Here is a 15,618-nt window from a genome sequence, read left to right as displayed (position 1 = left end):
CCTCCCCCTCAATCTGTGTCATAAATCACATTCTCCAACGAGGGTGCACTCCTCACAAGCCTGCTGTAGTAATTTGAGATCCGACTCTAGTTTTAAGGTATGCGTAGAATGCATACTTTCCTCATCATAGCAACTTTATGAGTTGACCTGAGGTTTCCCTCCCCCATCCCCATAATCATCAACAAAATTAGGGACAGGCACAGAATATATTTTCACTTTCGATCTGATGGAAAGAAAAAGTGACATGCACATTTTATCCTGTCTCATTTCAAATTGCTGGAAATTAACCACCCAACACTGTAAATGACCATTCGCCAACATGGAATTTCCAATAATGCCCAGACTTGGTTATTTCAGGTTACTGAAAGGTCTTACTTAAAAAAAAAAAGAACCCATTTCAGATGCTTTCTCGGAGGAGAAAATCCTTTTCAGTATATGGAAATAATTGTATGAATGCGCCAAATTTACTTATGCCATTAGCAATGCTGGCTGATGCAGCATATTCCTTCTGCCTAATTAAAAACCAAAACAAAGGAAACAACAAAACAAAACAGTGAGAAAGATGCTTCCCCCAACTCTGCCAAAGAAAAAGCTTTAATAGATTCTTCCTGCTTTTTCTAGTTCTTGTCCATCAATGGAGGCCCTTTTTATATTGTATGAGTTTCTGTTTATATACTAGAACAAAAATGCAGGCAACATAAAAGGACCGGTTTGGTTCTATTGTGGAATGTCTTGAGGATTGCTTGTTCAGGATGGTATAAATAAACGTAACTTATATAGAGAGAGAAAGAGAGAGAGTGGGAGAGACAGAGAGAGAGGCAAACATGCATATATACATTGATAGATTATGATAGATAGATGATAGATAGATGGATGGATGGATGGATGGATGGATGGATGGATGGATGGATGGACGGACGGACGGACGGACGGACGGACAGACAGACAGATGATAGATATATAGATGGAGATAGATGGATGGGTGGGTGGGTGGGTGGGTGGATGGATGGATGGATGGATGGATGGATGGATGGATAGATAGATAGATAGATAGATAGATAGATAGATAGATAGATAGATAGATAGATAGATAGATAGATAGATAGGGATGGATGGATGGATGGATGGATGGATGATAGGGATGGATGGATGGATGGATGGGGATGGATGGATGGATGGATGGATGGATGGATAGATGGATGGATGGATGGATGGATGGATGGATGGATGGATGGATGGATAGATAGATAGATAGATAGATAGATAGATAGATAGATAGATAGATGGATGATAGGGATGGATGGATGGATGGATGGAGAGAGAGAGAGAGAGAGAGAGAGAGAGAGAGAGAGAGAGAGATGATAGATAAGGATGGATGGATGGATGGATGGATGGATGGATGGATGGATGGATGGATAGATAGATAGATAGATAGATAGATAGATAGATAGATAGATAGATAGATAGATAGATAGATAGATAGATAGATAGATAGATAGATAGATAGATAGATAGATAGACAGACAGACAGACAGAGAGACAGACAGACTGACAGACAGACAGATAGGCAGGCAGGCAGGCAGAAAGACAGACAGGTGAATACATAAATACATAGGTAAACATTATTTCTTGTTTCCTTTTTGCAACTGAAGGCTTCAACCCCAGCAGATGAAATATTCTGCAATGCCATTGGACAGCGAATAAAATCAATTCTCTTTGTGATCTGCTCATTTCATCCAACAGAGCTGTAAGGCTTTTTAGTATATTATGAAATAAATATCAACGGGCATTGATTTATAGATACTGCCCATCTGGGGTATATGTCATGTAAATCAACATTTGTTTGCAGAGGTAGTAAAAAAAAAACCTTCCACCTTTGTTGGAGCCCCGATTAAGCATTGTGTCTGAATCACGTCCCAGGGAATGGATAGGCTCATCAAACTATATTTTCATGCACCTGGTTTTAGTCTCAAAGCCTTGCATGTTGGTTTAGGTTTGTTTGTTTGATTTGTTGTTGTTTTTTGTCCATAAAATTAGGGAAGCCTGAATTAAACAGAGATTGAAAAGAATCACGATGTTGTTCGCTATTTCAGCTAATGGCAATAAACAGGCCTACCCAACGATGAAACTGAAGACATTAAAGTAATATTGTAAGGAAACAGCCCATTAATTTCAAGTATCGTTATTAGAAGTTGTTTATCATAAAAGATTCAATGTTTTCATGATTAAGATAGTTAATTTGAAATGTGTGTGCATGCACACACACACACACTTAGGCACAAATAATTCTTGCACACTGAAAGTATGCATAGCTTTACTTCTTTTTCGCCACATGTATGAATAACAGAAAGAAGGATCAATTTTCCAGGCAAATATGAGTATAATGATCTAAATTCCATTGTTTAGCATTACCAAAATGCAGAAAATTCAACATTCGCTCTAACCATTTAATTTTTATTTGCTTTATTACACATAAAAATTCCATTTTCAGTTAACAGTGTGTTGTCTTGGTACAAATATTTTTAGGAAATAATAATCAAAATATTTACAATGATGTTCATTACATTGGAATAACAACAACAACAACAACAACAACAACAACAATATGTTCAGTTGGCTGAGTTTCATGTTTAATGAATAAAGCATATAATAATAATTATTCAAAAATGAGAAGGTGAAGCAATAGCAATAGCAATAGCAGTTAGACTTATATACCGCTTCATAGGGCTTTTACAATCCTACCCACCTCGGAAGGATGGAAGGCTGAGTCAACCCTGAGCCGGTGAGATTTGAACAGCCGAACTGCAGAACTGCAGTCAGCTGAAGTAGCCTGCAGTGCTGCATTTAACCACTGCGCCAGATTGGGTGGGACTTTCGAATACAAACGCATCATCATTTGGAGCACAACAAGCCAGATATCACGGTTGTAGAGGGCCGAAGTGTTCAGTTTATTGATTTTGCTGTTCCTGGAGATGCCAGAGTTGAAGAAAAAGAACTAGAAAAAATAATGAAATATTGCAACCTGGCCAGTGAAACTACAGGGCTATGGATGAAGCATGTAACAGTGATACCCATTGTCATCGGGGCACTTGGCACCATGTCCAAGAATTTTACAAGATACATCCACAAATTGCAGCTTCCTGCAATAACACCAATAAAACTGTGCTACTTGGAACACCTTATATTTTAAGAAGGTGCTTGGTTGATACCTGGGACCCTGGCAACAGCCAGTATCAACCATTAGCACCAGTCAATTTGTGATGCATTTTTGAATGTTCAGTTGGCTGAGTTTCATGTTTAATGAATAAAGTTGTTAATAATAAAATTTACTGAAGGTCCAACAGACGAAACAAGAATACAGAAAAGATGTGATAAAATCAAGAATGGAGAGTTGGCAGAACAAAGCACTGCATGGCCAATTTCTGGAAAAAATAAAAGATAAAGTGGACAGTGAACAAACTTGGTTATGGTTAACAACAGGTACATTAAAGAAAGAAACAGAGTCACTAATCCTGGCTGCGCAAGAACAAGCTATCCACACAAATGCCATTAAGGCCAAAATAGAAAAATCCTCTGATGATGCCAAATGCAGACTTTGCAAAGAAGCTGATGAAACTGTTGATCACATACTCAGCTGCTGTAAAAAAATCGTGCAGACTGATTATAAATTGCGGCACAATTCAGTAGCACAAATGATCCATTGGAATTTGTGCAAAAATTATAATATTAAAACAGCAACAAACTGGTGGGAACATCAGCCTGAAAAAGTCACCGAAAATCAGATGCTCAAGATCTTGTGGGATTTCCGTATACAAACGGACCAAATACTGGGGCATAATACACCAGACATCACACTGGTTGAGAAAAATAAGGTCACAATCATAGACATCGCAATACCAGGTGATAGCAGGGTCACTGAGAAGGAACATGAAAAAATTGCAAAATACCAGGACTTAAAAATCGAAATTCAACGACTATGGCACAAACCAGCAGTGGTAATTCCAGTGGTAATTGGCACACTGGATGCTATTCCAAAAGCACTGGAATTACATTTAAAACAGTTAAAAATTGACAAAATCACCATCAGTCAAATGCAAAAAGCCGCACTGCTTGGATCTGCACGCATATTATGAAAATACGTTACGACGTCCTAGGCCCCTGGGTGGGGCCCGACTAGTAACCAATGCCAAATCCGGCGAAACAACTGGCTGCTGTGATACAATTGTATAATAATAATAATAGCAGCTTATCCATTTTAACAAACTTTCCTTAGAATATTAGTCCTTTTCTTACATTTCCATCTGTAGGGATCCCTTCATTTTCCGTTATTGTGCAAATACAATTCTATGGAAAACATTTTGGTATAACAAGGCCAAATTTTCTATTTAATTTTATTTTCAGAGGCTGGTTGATTAAAAAAAAATCTTTCAGAAATTTGCACAAATGTGAAGATCATTCAAAGCATGATTAATCTTGTACACTTATCCGGTTCGTACTTATCAAACACATACACTGTGCTTTCTGGAACATCTGAATATTTTTTTGGGTAATGCTTGTTATATGGCATTTTTTTAAAAAGGAATAAAAAGGATGAACATCGTAAATCTAGCTCTCAGTCCTAGTGACTTGTGAACTTTAAGAAGATGTAAATATAACTTTTTGAATTATATGACCAATCCATGGCCAATTTCTAATTTCTCCTTATATTCATCCTCGTCCTTTCTTTTCTTCAATCCTTTTGCTTGCCTTAATACGTAATTGAACGAAAAAAGAATTAAAAAATGGGTCAGAAACTCCTCACCCAAAAGCCTAACTGAAGCTTAGGTAATGCAAATTACCTGTCAGTTCATGTTGAGCTCCTCCTGTGGAAATGTAAAATAATAGAGATACACGATAGAATGTAAGATACGGTAGATATTCTACAATCATAGAACCCTAGGATTATCAGTGACTTGGAGGGCTTCTAGTCAGGGATGGGCTTCAAAAATTTCAGCAATGGGTTCTCCGCTCGGGCCAGTGGTGGGTTTCAAAAAATTTTGGAACCTCTTCTGTAGGTGTGGCCTGCTTTCCGGGTCCACTGGTGGAACCTCTTCTAACCGGTTCGGTAGATTTGACCAACCGGTTCTACCAAATAGGTGCGAACTGGTAGGAACCCACCTCTGGCTCAGGCCCTGCACTTACCTCACATCCAAAATGGGCTGTATGGTGACTCCTAGAGGCGAGGGGTGTGAGTGATGGGACCAGCCAGGTGTTTGCTAAATTTGGAGGTTCTCTGAACCGGCCATAATGTTGGCTACAGGTTCTCCCAAATTCAGGTGAACCTGTAGAAGCCCAGTCCTGCTTCTAGTCCAAATGGATGTCAAGACATCTGATATCATCTGTCTCCAACTCTGTTAATGTGCAAAAGAATGAATAGTTTTCTTTCCTGTTTTCTCCAAGGACAACTTTTGCCTCCCTTGAGTGTCATGGGGAAAATCATTGCCTTCAAGATTCTAATGTTACAGACATATGCTGGCATCTGATTATATATTTCAAGGATTGCTGTCATACCAAATGTTCATCTTTGACATACTGTATTTCTTGCTTGCTGATTCCTGTAGTGTTCTGAGTCCATCTTAAGAAGCTAAAAGTACCCACCACTGTAGTTTCTTCCCTGTCCATTCTAAGATGCTTTGTTGTGCCTGTTACTATTAGTTTGATCTTCTTTACATTTAATAATAATTCCATTTTTTTCTCTCCTCGGTGCTCCTTGAGTTTCATTATTAGAATTTGCAGATCATTCATATTTTTATGTTTTGCTATATGAGCAATGTTGTCAGGGTAGCGCAAGTTATTGATGTTTCTTCCTCCAGTTTTAAAATCTTCTCCCAATCCATCTTCCCTCTAGACGAGTTTTAATCAATTCCGTAGAACTGTATAGATTTTAGTTACCAAGATTTTAGCTGTGTAAGTCAGTCTACAGGAGATATATATTTCATGTTCCTATCATTTAATATTATACCGGTCTTGTTTATAGTACATACAATTTGCGAAGAAATTTCAAGCTACCACTGATAGGTTTGTGGCTAATTTTATAGCTTTCGTGTGATAATTGTCAACTCAACAAAGCATCGCTGGCTTCCTCTTGAGTTGCCATTGGCCGTGTGTGTGTGTGTGTGTGTGTGTGTGTGTGTGTGTGTGTGTGAGAGAGAGAGAGAGAGAGAGAGAGAGAGGGAGAGAGAGAGAGAGAGATGAAGCAGCACAGCAGCCACAACCAGAAGCACATTCCAGGCATATCTTTCTCAAGGCTGTATCCCAGGTTACCTGCAACCGCTGGAGGGGCGTGATCTTTACAGCCCATGGAATTGCTCCCTTGGAGAATGTGATTTATGACAACATCCTGGGTGGAGGATAAATAGGTGGTTTTTAATTTTTAGAAAGCTTAAAAAAAGGAATATTCAAATGCACTTTTAAAAGAGTCCAGAAATAACAGAGAAATGGAAGTTATCGTTTGCAGACAGATTTATTTATTTATAGAAACCGCAAGACAGGTTTTAGGGACCATTGGCTGTGATTAGGAACATTTAGCAGTCTACTCCTGACATAATTTTATTTCAGGTATCCTTTATCATGGATCTTGCTTCCATTTCTGTGTGTGTGGTTATTTTCTCTTTCTGATCTGGGTTTTTCATTTGCATTATTGTTTTGGATTTTTTTTTGGGGGGGGGGGTGTAGGAAGTTAGCACCCACCCCTCTCCTAGAAAAAATGAAACATTTTAGGAAATATTAAAAGGGCAGAATATTTCCCCTAAAAGTGAGGCAGAAACTCACAACACCCCACCTTTGTCAAAGGACCAGTAAGACCTGAACCAGTCTACTCTACATAACAAAGTTCTACCTCCTTCAGGCAGAGCCATAGTAGGAATGGCCTAAAGCAGAGGTGAATTTCAAAACAAATTCGTACTGGTTTGGTGGGCGTGGCAGGGGAAGGATACTGCAAAATCTCACCCCACTCAGCCAGAAGCGGTATTTGTCAGTTCTCTGAACTACAAAAAATTTCCGCTAACTTGCTGAATTTCACCCCTGGCCTAATGTCCTTTTATTACATCATCACCCAGCAAGGCTCAACCAAGCTTAGGACTCAGGCCAGCCTACAGAGTTGCCCCTGCATGGCCCCTGCATGGGAATCTGACAACCAATCAGAACACAAGCTCAAATTCAAAAGCCCAACTGAGGGCATAAAACCCGGGCACTGCCAACATCTCTTCCCTTTTTTTCCCAGGAGCTCAAACCATGTGGACCTGTCCATCATCAATAAACCTTCTTTCCAAGCAACTTCCATGAATCCAGTGTGTTTTTCCACACTTGGAACTGAACCCAGATGGACATTTCTTCCAACAGGAGGTAAGGAAGGATGGGAGGGCTAAAGATTTGTGAGTTTGCCTGTGTTGTGTCTTTCTCTCTCTGTGTGTGTGTGTGTTTTATTGGGGTCTCCAGGAAATTTCTTCTTCCATAAAGTAGACTTGTTTTACGTAACTGACAATCATCATTCTTTCCCCAGCATTGGAAATAGGAGTTATGTTCATGCTTTCTGAACATCCAATTAAATTTTATAATAGACTGGGATATGGACTATCTAAATTTAATCGTCCATCCTAGGATGGCCATGGAGTAACAGATAATGTAGCTAGGCAGCTAGCTCCAGTAGCGCAGCTTCATAATTTTCTGTTTTGCATTTCCAAAACAGTCACCCATCTCAGGGCAATGCATCTAAGCTGTCAAAACCAAAAGGAAGGAAGAACAAGATGGATTTTCAGCAAATTCTCTTTCACACTTTACTGGGGTAAATGCAGAATCTTGGAAAGTGTGTTGCAGTTTCTCAGCACTTCTAATGAGTTGTTTTTTTTTTTTAAGGGAACTTTTTTAGAGGTCTACCTAACACTGAAACTTCTAGAGATGATCCAGCTAGAAGCCACCTGGGTTTGCTCCCCACCTCACTGCACAAAATGATCTGCTTTGTGCAATTAACAAATACTTAGTCATTAATCTTTGTGTATGTACTTGCCTTAATACCTGTTTCCCTGAAAATAAGACCTCCCCGAGCCCAATTGTGCTTTTTTTAAAAAATGTACTTTTTTATTTTCCATTTTCATAACATCTAATCACATGTATACTATTACATAGCCAATATCCTATTATATTAAGTAGTAATTACATCAGTTCCTCTTGTCATCAACGCCCAGAAAGATAAAAACCCATTATTAGCTCTTCTGCTCTCCATACACCTCTTTCTTCTACCTCTCTCCTACCTCCTTCCCTCCATCATCCTTTTCTACTCTACTTCCCCTTCCTTTCTCCTTCTCCTCTCTCTTCATTCCACTCCTCCTTATCCGCCTCATCTTGCCCCCTTACCCTCTCTCCTATCCCTCTCTTCCTATCTTTCTTCTCTCCTCTGTTTCCCACTCTTCCTCTCATTCACTTGGTGTATTTCAGCTTCTGAGCAAACTCAATTCTATGTTGATGGTATTTGTGCTTTTGAGCGCATGCGCTAAAATAAGCCCTCCCTGAGCAGCAGCCATGAGGTGACCACACTCACCTCCTCCTGCACCTCAAAAATAATAAGACCTCCCTGAAAATAAGGCCAAGTTCTTATTTCAGGGGTCAAAAGAAACACGGTAATAAGGTCTATAGGAATAAGGTCTATAGAATAAGCTTTACTCTACATTCTACAACTGGGACTTAAATGGGAGTGGGTTTCATATTTTGTTACCACTGGTTCGTCGCCTGCGTGCACACCTGCCTCCCGCGCATGCACTTTGCTTATGTGTGCAACTTCCGCGCATGCATCCAGCCTCAAAAACGTACCTAAATAGGATGGCATAGAGCTGGGGTGAGTGGGTGGGTGGGCAGATCTACCCGCGATTTCTGCAACTGGTTCAGCTGAACCAGTCCGAACCGGCTGAATACTACCTCTGGAGTTAAATATCATACAGGACATATGTATGGGAGAGGTTTTGTTAATGTTGGTATATTGCCAAAGCCCAGTTAACACATGATGATTTCCCAGTTTTATAGACTGGATTGGACTGGACTGGACTAGGAACGGGGTTGGAAGGGACCTCAGAGGTCTTCTAGTCCAGTCCTTTCCTTGAGCTGGAAACCCTGTTTTGTGGTTTGGTTTGCTTTCTATAATGTGTTATTTGGGTTTTCGTGATGGAGACTCACCCTAGATCAGACAAAAACAAATATTTTAGTAATATAAATCCATAAATAAAAAAATTGGGGGGGTAGCATTGAGCATCTGAGAACCATTGTTACATAGCACCCCAAATTGAAAAATGCAGAAAAGAAGCAAATTCAAAGCAAGATCTGGTATAGAGAATCATGGATTATTTTGATAGAATCCTGATGTTATGGTGGAGAAGGATGTAACTTTTGTATTGTTCTCATTTGCTGCTGCAGAAATCAAGAAACTATGCAAGCAGATGCTAGTTGTGTTTGTGTGAGAGAGAGACAGAGAGGGAGGGAGAGAAAGAGAGACAGAGAGAGATGTGTGTGTGTGTGTGTCTGTATCTATCTATCTATCTATCTATCTATCTATCTATCTATCTATCTATCTATATCTCTATATCTCTATATCTCTATATATCTCTGTATCACTCTATCTCTATCTTTCTATCTTTCTATCTTTCTATCTTTCTATCTTTCTATCTTTCTATCTTTCTATCTTTCTATCTTTCTATCTTTCTATCTTTCTATCTTTCTATCTTTCTTTCTATCTTTCTATCTATCTATCTATCTCTCTATCTCTCTATCTCTCTATATCTATCTCTATATCTCTATCTCTATCTATTGATCTATCTATCTATCTATCTATCTATCTATCTATCTATCTATCTATCTATCATCTATCTATCTATCTATCTATCTATCTATCTATCTACATCTCTCTCTATATCTATCTATCTATCTATCTATCTATCTATCTATCTATCTATCTATCTATCTATCTATCTATCTATAGAGAGAGTAAAACAGTTAAAGGAAGAAAAAATATGTGAAAAATAAATTAAGGTGAATGAAAACAATTTATACAGTATTTTCTGGGAGAGAAAAACTGACGAAAGTGATAATAAAGGTGAAAGTCCAGTAGAAGCATGTGAGGCTTGAAGGATAAAAAATTAAATTAAAACAAAACAAACACTATTTACTCTGAAGACATCGTTATAATCAGATTCTCACCACCCAAATCTACTGGCAGAATTAATTAAAAACGGGATTGCTCTGAAACAAGATTCAAAGCTGCCCCAGAAAAGCAAATAATAAAATATATGTTAGCTGCTTGGTACTTTGGAAAGAAAAGTTTGCAATAAGGCACACAGATCACCTTTGGCCAAGTATTGAAAGCAGCTGCCGAGGTGGCGCAGTGGTTCAATGCAGCACTGCAGGCGACTTCAGCTGACTGCAGTTCTGCAGTTCGGCTGTTCAAATCTCACCGGCTCAGGGTTGACTCAGCCTTTCATCCTTCCGAGGTGGGTAAAATGAGGACCCGGATTGTTGTTGGGGGCAATGTGCTAACTCTGTAAAACCGCTTAGAGGGGGCTGAAAGCCCTATGAAGCGGTATATAAATCTAACTGCTATTGCTATTGCTATTTTCTGGTAATACATGCCTGTCCTTAGCAGCCAATAAGATAATCTTGGTTTAAGAAGTGGCTGACTTTTACCAGTGCTGTAGTAAACTACACATTCTTTATCCTTTCAAATTCAAAGCACTGCCCCAAAGGATATTGCTGCTGTTTTTAAAAGGTTCTTTCTCAAAACAACAACAAACCAGTTGGTGAGAAAGAAGAAACGGGTTGATTCCAGGAGATGAAGACAAGTTCATACATGCTGCTGATTCAGAAGCACTTTAATCATGCCGGACAAAGGTCTCAGCATTAGAAACAGCCGGAAGTTCTCAAATCACTTGTTTTGTTTTATTCACCAACTACCGTATTTTTCGGACTATAAGATGCACTGGAGTATAAGACGCACCATGATTTTGAAGAAGTTAACTAAAAAAACAAAAGTTTTTGCACTCTACAAGCATCCCAAACCCTCTGCATGCCTCGGGGTTTTTTTTTGGAAAAAAAATGTTATGCAGAGCTTTGTGAGGCTTGTAGAATGCTCCTGGGGGCTTGGGGGGGGGGGGGCAAAATGAGCAAAACACCCATTTTTTTGCTCATTTTTGCCCTCCCCAGCCCCCAGGAGCACTTTGCAAGCCTCCCAAACCCTCTGCATGGCCATTTTTGCAAAGGGTGTAGGGTTTCAGTAGTCCAAATATGTTGTATTCAGTGTATAAGATGTACCCAAATTTTCACCCTCTTTATGGGGGGAAAAAGCTGTGTCTTATACTCCAAAAAATATGGTAGCTGATAACCCGGCGTAGCTCAGGTATATATTTATCCCAATCCTGTATTAGAGGGAGCCCCCTTGTGGAGTACTGGGAAGCCGTTATCATGGTAATTCCACTGTGCTGTACAGTAGAACCCATTTTAAGGCACAACAGGCTGTATCTCTTAACAGAACTCGAATCCGAAATGCACACTATCACTGTCAAAAATACTGTGACTTGACACTATAGATATAATCCAGTCCTTTTAATTTCAGTGGGCCAGGCGTTCCAGAGTTATGCTGGAACACACACATATGGACACACACATACATGCACACATCAAGGGGAGTTAGGGGTATCTTACCCCCCCCACACACAGTATTTCTTTCCAGAGAGTAAGTCATATGTGTACCAAGTTTGATTGAAATTGCTCGAGGCATCCCTGAGTTATACTGAAAACACACACACACACACACACACACACACAAACACACATTTTTATATACTACCGGTTCAGGCGAATCAGCCTGAACCGATAGCATTTCACCCCTGAGTCCCATCTCAAGTAAGCAGGAAGTGCGGTTGAATCTTCAGTGACTGGTGATGGAACCAAGGCTGTATTCAGGTCCATGATTAGATTAGATTAGATTAGATTAGATTAGATTAGAGGTTTATTTATATGCCGCCCTTTTCCCTGGGGGGACTCAGGGCGGCTCACAATCCAAAGGAAGGGGGGAAAACAGACTTTTACATATAAAACAATACATGGTTAAAACACAACATTCATACCATTCGGGCGGGTTACAATCTTTAGCCCCAGGCCTGACGGGATAGCCAGATTCTGAGGGCTGTGCGGAAGGTCTGGAGGGTGGTGAGGGTACGAATCTCCACGGGGAGATCGTTCCATTGGGTCGGAGCTACCACCGAGAAGGCTCTCCTCCGCGTGGTTGCCAGTCGGCATTGACCAGCGGATGGAACTCGGAGGAGGCCTAATCGATGAGATCTAATAGGTCGTGTGGAGGTGATTGGCAGTGAATTTCATCTGGTCAGGAACAAACTACCTTTCGCTTACCTGTATCTGTACATTGATTATTTTAGACCTTAATGAATCCTGGCTGTTTAGGTTTAGCCATTTGTTTTGGAGAACATATTTGTTTCAAAAGAAATAGATATTGAAAACGGCAGCATCTGAAAAGAGGATTACAACTATGTGGCTGGTTTAAAAAAAAAAAAGATATGCTTGGTTTTTCTTTGATAATAATCCCAGAACAGATTGTCTTTCATGCATGGTTGATGCTGAAGAACGGGCTAATAATGCAGCAGCTTTTTGCTGCATTGAAGAATGCATGAGATACATGAAATATTTCAATCTGCCTTATGAGTCAACTCTTTGGATCTTATTTAAAAGGAAGGGATCTCTGAAAGGAGGTCAAAAAAGTCAAAATGGTAGCCGCAGCTCTATGATCCAAGCCCTGCGTCAAAGGGGTGGAGCTTGAATCACATGATTGCGACCACCATTCTGAACTATGTGGACATTCCTATTAATAGAGAAGCCAATTCCACATCCAGGAGTTTTTTTTAAATGTAGCCATTTGTGTAAAAGCTTCCAATGAAACGCAGGTATGGATGCTACACTTCTTGGTCCTGAATTGGCTTGGTAAAAATTATGACTTCGTTAGATAATATACTTTCTATGCCTTTTTTCCCTTTCATAACATTTCCTCCTTTATGATTAATTTTTCCTGCCCAGATTGCTCTTTCTTGGTCCAATATCTTTTCAACTTTAGTATGTATGGGCCCCTGCTGTATATGAATGACATGCAGTCAATGCTTCATTCCCTCCCCACTCCAGGGGAAGGATACTTCAAAAATCTCCATTCCCTCCCCACTCCAGGGAAGGATTCTGTAAAATCTCCATTCCCTCCCCATTCCAGGAGAAGGATACTTCAAAAATCTCCATTCCCTCCCCACTCCAGGGAAGGATTCTGTAAAATCTCCATTCCCTCCTCCACTTCAGGGAAAGGATTCTGTAAAATCTCCATTCCCTTCCCACTCCAGGAGAAGGATACGGCAAAAATCTCCATTCCCTCCCCACTCCAGGAGAAGGATACGACAAAAATCTCCATTCCCTCCCCACTCCAGGGAAGGATTCTGTAAAATCTCCATTCCCTCCCCACTCCAGGAGAAGGATACTTCAAAAATCTCCATTCCCTCCCCACTCCAGGGAAGGATTCTGTAAAATCTCCATTCCCTCCTCCACTTCAGGGAAAGGATTCTGTAAAATCTCCATTCCCTCCCCGCTCTAGGGGAAGGATACTGTAAAATCTCCATTCCCTCCTCCACTTCAGGGGAAGGATACTGTAAAATCTCCATTCCCTCCCCACTCCAGGGGAAGGATACTGTAAAATCTCCATTCCCTCTCCACTCCAGGGGAACAGATACTGTAAAATCTCCATTCCCACACCACTCCAGTGGAAAGTTACTGCAATATCCCCATTTCCTCTTGATCAGCTGGGATTCACTAGGCAGAAACTAGATGGAGACAGGGCCCATCAGAGGTGGTATTTACCGGTTCTCTGAACTACTCAAAATTGCCGCTGGCAGATCTCCAGAACTGGTCAGAATCTGCTGAATACCACCTCTGGAGTGCACCATCATGAAGTAGAAGCATCTACAAAAAGCAATGGTTTCATTTGTTGGCCTGCAATCCAAGATATAAAAGATGGAGTGAAACACTTAAGTACAGAACTAAGCCAGCAGAGACTTTTTTTTCATTGGGAGTGCCCATTACTGTGCAACTGAGTTTTTTCTGAAACGTGACATTTGACCAGCCACCTGTGAACAGATTTGGTAACAGTGCAGTGAAGTGCGATTTTTTCTGAAGGCAAACAAACTGAAAAGCCATAGACCATTTCTCCTTGCTGCTGTCATCTCCCGGTATGTGGTTCTCTACATCGCATTATTTCCTGCTATGAAACATCTGGTGAGCCCCTTGGCACAAGTCCAAAATTCATCGCTTAGATGCACTATTCATTCTTAACAACACCGGGAACGCGAGCCCAAAAACCCGTGGAAAAATTCCATGCGTAGCTGCTTCTAAAATTCCAAGCTGGTTTTCAGATGCTACAAGAGCATGGCTTTTCATATGGGGTGGACCTGTGTGAAGGCAAGAAAATATTGGACAAAAATACAGAACATGGTTGGAGAAGATGATTAAGCAACACATAGATTTTAAACCAGAATTATTTCTGGTTAGGTATAGTACCAAAAAATTATGACAAAGGGACTATTTGCTTAATCTTACATCAGTGGTGGATTCCTGCCAGTTCTAACCTCTTCTATAGAAGAGATTCCACAAATCTACAGTGCCGTTTAGAACCGGTTCCAGCTCCCTCTCCCCGCCCGTCTGCACATCATCAAGATGAAGAGTGAGAGGAGGAATTCTGGGAGTTGAAGTCCACAAGTCTTAAAGCTGTCAAGTTTGAACACCCCTGGGGTTTTTTTTCTAAAAGGGTGAGGGGTGCAAGGGTCTTGTAACTTGACAGCTTTAAGACTTGCGTGCTTCAAATGCCAGAGTTTCTCAGCCAACATTTTGGCTGCTAAGCAAGAGCGTTGTTAAGTGAGTTTCACCACATTTTGCAAGTTGGCCACTCCCACCCGGTCACATGACCAGCAAGCCACTCCCACAAAGCAGGCCACACCTACAGAAGAGGTTCTAAAAAATTTCGAAACCCATCACTGTCTTACATGTATTGACAGCAGACAGCAAGAATTGTATTTGCACAATATTGGAAACAGCAGTGGGATTCACATACTGGTTGGAACAGGATCTGAAACCCACCACTGGCGTTGTGTGTGCAAGTGTGGGGGGGGGAGGGCATTGCATTATGGATGTGTAGGCATACATGTATGCCCTTTTTGCACCCGAGCAGAAAAACGTTCTGCCACCATTGTTATAGAGTATTTCAGTCTTGTTAGATAGCAAGGCATGATTCAGCATTTCCTTCCTCTCAATCCATTTCTGGAAGCAGGCAGAAGTGATCTAATTTAATAATTAACATGTCATGTAGCTGATAAACGGACTAAATGCCTCATGAGGCCTTTTGAGTGGGTTCATCGATGAACTGGATGGACTGGGTGCAGCTGTGATTTCAGAGAAGCCAAAAAGAACTTCAAAGAGGCAGTGATGACCTCAGGAACTCTGGATGGAGACATTAATTTTGACAGCTTCAAATTGCAACTGTGGTCATTTCACTCAAGTGGC

General features: G+C 40.5%; 1 protein-coding gene across 1 annotated transcript; it reads right to left on the bottom strand.

Moving 5' to 3' along the window:
• Positions 1-845: 845 nt before the first annotated feature.
• LOC148043921 (uncharacterized) lies at positions 846-4,929 on the bottom strand. Its single transcript, XM_087723700.1, is given in 4 exon segments — positions 846-1,182; positions 1,184-1,548; positions 3,115-3,140; positions 4,839-4,929. Coding segments are annotated over 4 exon segments (819 nt in total).
• Positions 4,930-15,618: the final 10,689 nt, after the last annotated feature.

Source organism: Thamnophis sirtalis, unplaced genomic scaffold, assembly GCF_051295495.1.
Source record: "Thamnophis sirtalis isolate CommonGarterSnake01/CBP01778 unplaced genomic scaffold, rThaSir2_p1.2 scaffold_10, whole genome shotgun sequence".
Classification (NCBI taxonomy): domain Eukaryota; kingdom Metazoa; phylum Chordata; class Lepidosauria; order Squamata; family Natricidae; genus Thamnophis; species Thamnophis sirtalis.
Note: the sequence above shows the minus strand (reverse complement) of the source record. Positions and strands in the feature narration are given on the sequence as shown.